This window comes from Scomber scombrus, chromosome 13 (assembly GCF_963691925.1).
Source record: "Scomber scombrus chromosome 13, fScoSco1.1, whole genome shotgun sequence".
Lineage (NCBI taxonomy): Eukaryota > Metazoa > Chordata > Actinopteri > Scombriformes > Scombridae > Scomber > Scomber scombrus.
In genome coordinates, this window is record NC_084982.1 from 5,639,835 (window position 1) to 5,647,392 (window position 7,558).

Genomic DNA, 7,558 nt, shown 5'->3' on the forward strand with positions numbered 1-7,558 from the left:
AGATCAGTTCAAACAAGCCCTCACCTTCTAACTCTTGATCGTTGTGAGAAAACAGCAAGAAACACCAAGCTAAGGTTCAGAAGGTGAGTCTTCTTCTGAAAACTAACTCAACACTATGTAGTGTTGCACTAATTACTATTATTATTATTCACTGAAAGAACAGCTCCATTTAAATACAAGAAAATGTTCATTCAATTTGTCAGAAAATTTCACATTTTTGCTTGTGGACAGATTTTTACAGTATTGCATGTTTTGATGACCTTCTACTAGAAGACTAGGTTTTGCTGGAATTACGTAATAAGAAGAGTACTAATTAAACTCTCTATTTTTAGTCAGATGGTACAGTTAGTCCTTTTTTGTCTTACCTCATCAGGCAATGGAAGATGAAAAACCATGGGCATTGGTCTCAGAAGTCGGGGGAGAGTATGGTTACCTTGAAGAGCTAGTTGACATGCTGAAACAACACTTCCAAATCATGTGCCACAAAGACTTTCTACAAAACCCAGTGCTTCATGGCCCCAAGATCCAGATCTTCTTCATATGGAAGTACTTCCCTGTAGCTGAGCCTTCGCTGCTCAGATTGCTTCCCTCCCTAAAAGTGATTGCCAGTGGAGGAGTGGGCATCGACCACCTGGATGTACCGTTCATCAACAGTCTCGGGGTGAAGGTGGCCAACACGCCTTGTGTAGTCAGCAATGCCACTGCAGATATTGCCATGGGTCTGCTTCTGGCATCAGCTCGCAAGATCCTTGAGGGTGAGATCAAAGATTGTCTGAACTCTCAGGCCAGTGTGAAACACTCCATGTTATTCCAACACCAAGGTGTACAGCTATCTACCATCTCAGACAAGTTAATCTGTATACACTTAAAATAGGGAGAGGAGCTTCTTTATCTGTCCCAGGGTTTATCTTCATTATGCCTAAGTAGGGAATTAATCCTTAAATGTCCACAATTTTTAGATAAACATGAATATTTTTTAAATTTTCTTTTAGAGATCGGAGCAAAACCACATTATGAGGTTCTGTAAGCTTCTGTAGTCCTCTCAAAATCTACATTTTAAAAACTTGGTCAAAGAACCAAAGAACCAAATACATAATGTAGTATTGTTTTGTCCAATATCTGTTAGTGTTGGTGGGTGGGAAACCAGTGAGGGATTGTTTCCTGGTTGCTATTGGTTAATCAGCAAAGAGTGAAGAGGTCTGTAATTAATATAGAAAATCTTTTGTCCTTTTTTTTCTCATATGTAGGTCATCATATTGCTGTGGACCCAAAGACCACTAATCTACCACAAAGCCTGATAGGAATTGAAGTCACAGGGTCGACTCTGGGAATCATTGGAATGGGAGAGACCGGTTATAAAATTGCCCAAAGAAGCAGAGGGTTTGAAATGAAGATCCTGTATCATAACAGAACCAGAAGGTAAAAAAATGAACGACAAACTTTGCTAATGAGGTTATTTTTAATCAGTAGGTAACAATATGATATTTGAGAATGTTCTGTTTGCATTTTTGCAGAAATAATCAATGATTGCATCTGATAGTTTACTCTATTGATCCTGGGGTTTCTCCACTTACTATAATTGCACAAGACACAAGAAATGATGTAGAACCAGTGACAGTCAACTGATTATGTTTAACATGTTGGCGTTTTACTAATTTAATCCACACACACTGTTCAGGGTCAAATTTGACCCATTTTTACATTTGAGAGCTGTAAAAACACTGTAAAACATTTCTTTTAGCTGGACTACCAGCTTATACCACAGTATAAAATGGAAATAAAATGCATCATTTTTAAAAATGTTATGCAGTTGATATACATTTTTATAAATGTATATGTACAAGTTTTACCCGTGTTTATGAAAAAAATAATAGAAAATCGGCATTAAAACATGTTGTTGTATTCATCAAATGTTCTCCTGGACCATAAAATAGTGATTGTGAATGTCTTGTTTCACAGAAGGATTAATCAAACATTTATTAATGACTGATTAATGCTTGTCAATCAAATAACTGTAAAGCACTTTGAACTACACTAGTCTGTTTGAAAGGTGCTATATAAATAACAATTGATTGATGGGAATTTGAATGTGAATTGGTGTAGAGACTACATATGAGTCAGAATATGAACAGTATGTGAGGGTTAAGTATTTAAGTATTTTTTTTTGTACATACAACAGAATCGTATTGGTCCCTCTTTATAAATAAAAAAAAACATCCCCCTAGATTATCTTCCACAAAAATATGCTGTCCCTGGATTATTTTCTTAAATAGAAAAAGAACTCTCCCTATTCAGGACCACTGAAGATGAGCAGGCAGTCATGGCAACTTACTGCGAGAGCCTGGATGACCTGCTGAAGAGGTCGGACTTTGTCATGATAGCTGTCACATTGACCCCCGCCACTACAGGCCTCATCGGTCACAGAGAGCTATCCCTCATGAAACCCACGGCAACGCTAGTCAACATCAGCAGAGGTGAGAACAATGTGTTTCCTTGACTGTATTAATCTTGATTGAATGACTGCTGGTTAATGTTACCTTGATAACTCTCTTTGCATGTCTCAGGTCAAGTTGTGGATCAGGATGCCTTAGTTGAGGCTCTCCTAGTGGGTACAATCCGTGCAGCAGCATTAGATGTGACCCATCCTGAACCGTTACCAAGGTCTCACTTCTTTAAAAATACACTCTCAGATTTGGGCCCATATTTATCAAACATCTAAGAATTATACTTATGAATGCTCTAAAGCAGGGGTATTCAATTAAAATTCACTGAGGTCCAATTTGTGAACATTTTTACTCAAATGAAGGTCTGGAACATCATAATGTCTGTGTTATTTTTTAGTACCTTGAAGTAGCATCGTTGTTATATCAGCATCTAGTGGGCAGATTGTAAATACAGTAACATTTTCTAATATGGCAACAACATTTATTAGTATTTACACACTGAACCTGTGGGAGTCAAATAAATAATAAAATAAATAAAATAGAATAAAAAAGAATAAGATAAAACAAAATATGTTCTTATATCCAAAAATGATGGCATTTTACAATAAAGCTTTTGATTGTGCTTTCTAAATAAAGTGCTTAGTTTTAGAAAAATACTTACTTTTTTTACTTTTAAACTTTAAAAAAACTTAAACCATATTTTTTATTTAACATCGAATAACTTTAAAACAATATATCTCAACACATACTAACTCTTTTCTCCGTGTGTATCTCACTGACAGTCCAAATGCCAAGATTTGATTGGCTGATTAGTAAGTGAGAAGATTCACAAGATTCGCTCCACTTTTACCGTAACAGCTGGAGAAGCTGTGCATGTTTAGAATAGAAACACTTGGACAAAATTGAACAATCATCAATCTTTCATCAGTTACAGGTCCGGGTCCAATTACACATATTTATCAAGTGGAAAGTGGAAAAGTCTCTTTAAAAGTAGCTCTCACATGATTGATCAGATGAAGTAGCCAATCAGAGGTTTTGGAAGGTTTATTTTATTTATGAAATATTTAAATCTCCAGGAGTAATTAACAAGTATATAACAGTATAATATATGGCTAAACCACTCTCTTCTTAATCACATCAATCAAACATTCAGGTAACATATCATTTATTATGACATATGATAATTAGTATAATTTAAGAGCACTGTCAAATAAGTTGGAAAATTAGTTTTTATTCTCAAGTTTCTGAGTAAGAGTAAAAGTCAAAGATGTTTACTTTTATCTTTCACTGAAGTCCAAAATATGAAATTATTTTTAGCAGTTTGATAAATATGGAGCCAGAATAACACCCTCAAGCTATTAATGTATTACTCTCTACTCATTCGTTCCTCATGCTTCCTCCCCCTTTCAGGGATCATCCTCTCCTTGGCATGCCTAATGTCCTGATCACCCCCCACATTGGGGTCCACACCTACAACACAATGAGCAGGATTGTAGAGAAAATGACAGAAAACGCCCTGGCTGCAGTGAAAGGCTTACCTGTTCCAAATGAAGTCAAGCTGAAGTGACTTAACTAGTCAATTAGAGTTACACCTTTCTGTACATGCTGTATTTATATTGTACTACATGTATAATATGCATATGTGAAAATAAGCATATATATTTAAGTGTCTCTTTGAAAGAGTAAAAAAGCAGTTGAGTGAAAATGATGAAATACATTGAGCAAATATTGACTTACAATGTGAATAAATTGATTCATTATAAATAATGTATTGTTTGCATTGTTCACTATATTATTGAAATAGACACATTTTCTTGCTTGGAAATTATACAGTTTATTTCTAGATTGCATATTTCTTGTCAGTGGTATACAGTAAGTATAGTGTTTGGTGCTGGCACATCGGTAATGATTATTCCTCAGTTAATGTTTGATATAACTGTGTATAATGTGTAGACATCAGAGAGGTATGTCATTTCTAAACATGCCAAAAGGAAGGGTTCGCATTTTTGAAGTCTTTCTTAAAACAACAGTCAGGTACCCATATGAACACGGAAACAGGTTTTTCTTGGTGTAATCATTCCTCCTGCACATACTAACCATTCAAAGTTCCACTCCAAATGTACACACAATATAAGTAATGACTCTGAGGGACACAATTTACAGTCCTGGTTTTGAGAAAAACTGCTTTCAAAAGCGTATCTGAAGGCAATATGAAGCTTCAGTCGACTACATTTGTCAAATAAAGTAGATTTTAGAAAATAAAATCCCCATTTGTGTTTCAAGGCTTTTCCTGTTTAGCTGCAGTGGAAGAAAAGTAACAAAAAAAAGGGAATATTTACGTGATTTGAATGATTTGAGCAGCTAAAGCCTCATATTATATTCAGAAAAACTTAAAAAAAATGTGTACTGACTTTTTTACAAACTTGAAAGCATATTATGAAGGAATCTCTTAATGGCCAGCAAAAAATAATGTGTTCATTTGACACCTGACTGCTGTAAACATAAAAACTTGTGAACAAAGTCTTTAAAACTCTGCCTGCCTGAGATGTTCTGTAATAGCAGAATCTTCTTTATGGTCACGTCTCGGCACTAGCGGAACGTGGTCAAGGTTATGGAAAATAATGTGTTTGTCAACAGCGATATGAAGCATGAGGCAGGGCATGTTTACTTTATTAACGCTAAACCGAAATCCCATTTTGTCTCTAACCCTTAACCAAAGTGCTTTTGTTGCCTAAACAGATGCGCGACTCAGGATGCCAGTTTGTGTCTCTGGTGTCAAAGACCTGCACTTTGTATGCTCACCATCCACCCAGAAAACCTCCCCATGTGTGTGTGTGTGTATGTGTGTGTGTGTAGTATAAAACAGTCTGGACTTGACTGGAAAATATTACCAGTGAGAAATATCCAAGTAGGAATTTCGTTTTCCATCCAAACTACTCCCCAAAGCCAATTAGGGTTTTTTATACTGCCCCCTGTGCAATAAGTGCTTTCATTGCCAGCACTGCAATATCTTTACATAAAACCTGAACTAGCTTTATTTCATTTTATTGCCTCAGATATTGCATAACCTTTATTTAATCAGGTAGTCTCAATGCGATCAATATCTTATTTGGAGAGACCTGAGTACAGTAGAAGGAATAAGGACAATGAGGAGATAAGACACACAAGTAAACACAGCCGGTCACACATACAAACAGTATCAGAAATCATCACAGACATCACAAAATATTAAAAAATGTAAAATTTAAATAGTTAAATTTGTGGATAGATATACTAAAAGCTTTAGTTGGAGATATTTCTTTAAAAAAAAGAGAGAGAGAAAGAGAGCTAGTGTGTAATTCTCTTCCTTGTTGCTTGGCAGAGACAAATTTTTCATGTAGTATATGGTTAGTGCTTTTTATATCTCCTATAATCAGACTCAGGCCACAGTGGTAAACTACATCAAGCTGTTTTAAGGTGAAATGAGCAGCGTGAGAGAGCTAGATGGATATCTCCATAATCAAGCACAAACATAATGGTCGGTTGCACAGTGCTTTTCATGTCCTCAAGAGAAATACATGCTTTATTTTGATATACGGAAGACACTTTAACCTTCGCATCCCGCGCTCGGTACCATTATATGCACGGATGCAGGAAGATGTAACAATGGGTTCTCGAGAGTGAAACACAATACTTATCAGCAGTCAGTACAAGTTTAAAGATTTCTGCAGAGATTGTCTGAAGAAACATAGTCAGGCTGTGATCTAGACATGGCGTGCGTTGGAGAAGAGACGTGCATACAGAGGATAGAATCTGCATAAAAATGGATGGTGTGCGTTTGAGCTGTGGTATTATTTATGTAGGCTGCAAATAATACTGCACCCAGCACAACACCTTGTGGTACCCCTTAGATTATGTAAGGCGAATGAGTCCATCAGAGCAGATCACCTTTGTTCTGTCAGTGCATGAAACTAAATATGCACCAATTTCAGCTAAGTTTTTCTTTCTTTTGACTCATTACTTTACTTCTGTTGCTAGATACAATATAAATTAACTTGACTTCACTGAATACACTGATGATGAAAAAGGATGAATTTATATAGACACAAAGCAAAACTTTAATATTTCTCAGAATGTATCAATCTGCCTGAGAAAAGGCCTGATTAGAGCGGGGGTGTTGAAGGTCATGTTTTGTCCATGAGGCTTTAGCTACAGTACGCTCAAATGAGGCTCTTGAGGACGTGTCCGTGAATCAATGTGGCAACGGGGACGGACTACGGTGGGACTGCCACTCACTTTCTATCTATGATTGTGTTTTAGAAAGGGCACCCTGTCTCGAATTGAAGGGCACCCTTTCAGTAGGTGGCTCACACAGGCCTCCCTGAAGTCCACAGAACAGCTGAGTCCGACTGCTTTTCCCTTCCCCAAGGCTGCTCCTATAAACTGTGAAGGTGTTTCTTATAGTGAGAGATGCAGATGGAAAACTAGAGTTGTCCTTGAGGTAGTTTTGATTGGTCCACAACTCCTTAGTTTAATTTACTTGACAGTATTTTCCTTTTAAACACCTAAGTAATAATATAGACACAGGAGGTGTAGTTTACGGAGCCCCTCTGGTGTCATGATGTCATACTAATTAATAATATTAATATCATTCCTGGACAGCTGTTAAACAAATCAAGCGCACCTTCTATAGAACCTGCAATAGCCTATGTCCGGACCAAATTCTGTTCATAGTTTCAGCTTGAAATCATCTTAAAACATGCCTTTCCCCTGATCATCTCCTTTGAAAGTAGCATCATGTGTGTCAGACTCTCAGCTGAGGGAATACATAGTTTATATGAACCGCAGCGTTTAATGATGCCACCGGACGAAGCCGTGCAGTTACAGTAGCGCTCACTGTATGTATCACGTTTCCAAGGGAATCTATAGCCTATCAGTGATCAGAATCTAGTTTGTATTGATTTGCAGGTTGTTGTTGTTGCTCTGACTGAACTACTGAATGTGTCTGTAGTGTTCTCTGGAAATTTGTCCTTCAATAAAATCACAGAAGATTAAAAGTTCCCTAAATTATTGATCAGTCTGATGAAATGTGCTATAATTCCTTTAAACCATTATGTTAACACTTTGATGATGTT

General features: G+C 36.7%; 1 protein-coding gene across 1 annotated transcript; it reads left to right on the forward strand.

Moving 5' to 3' along the window:
• Nucleotides 1–376: 376 nt before the first annotated feature.
• LOC133993252 (probable 2-ketogluconate reductase) lies at nt 377–4,011 on the forward strand. The gene is made up of 5 exons (XM_062432147.1): nt 377–755; nt 1,248–1,419; nt 2,296–2,474; nt 2,565–2,661; nt 3,855–4,011. The coding sequence occupies exons 1-5, from the start codon at nt 377–379 to the stop codon at nt 4,009–4,011; spliced, it is 984 nt and encodes a 327-aa protein (XP_062288131.1).
• The last annotated feature ends 3,547 nt before the right edge of the window (nt 4,012–7,558 follow it).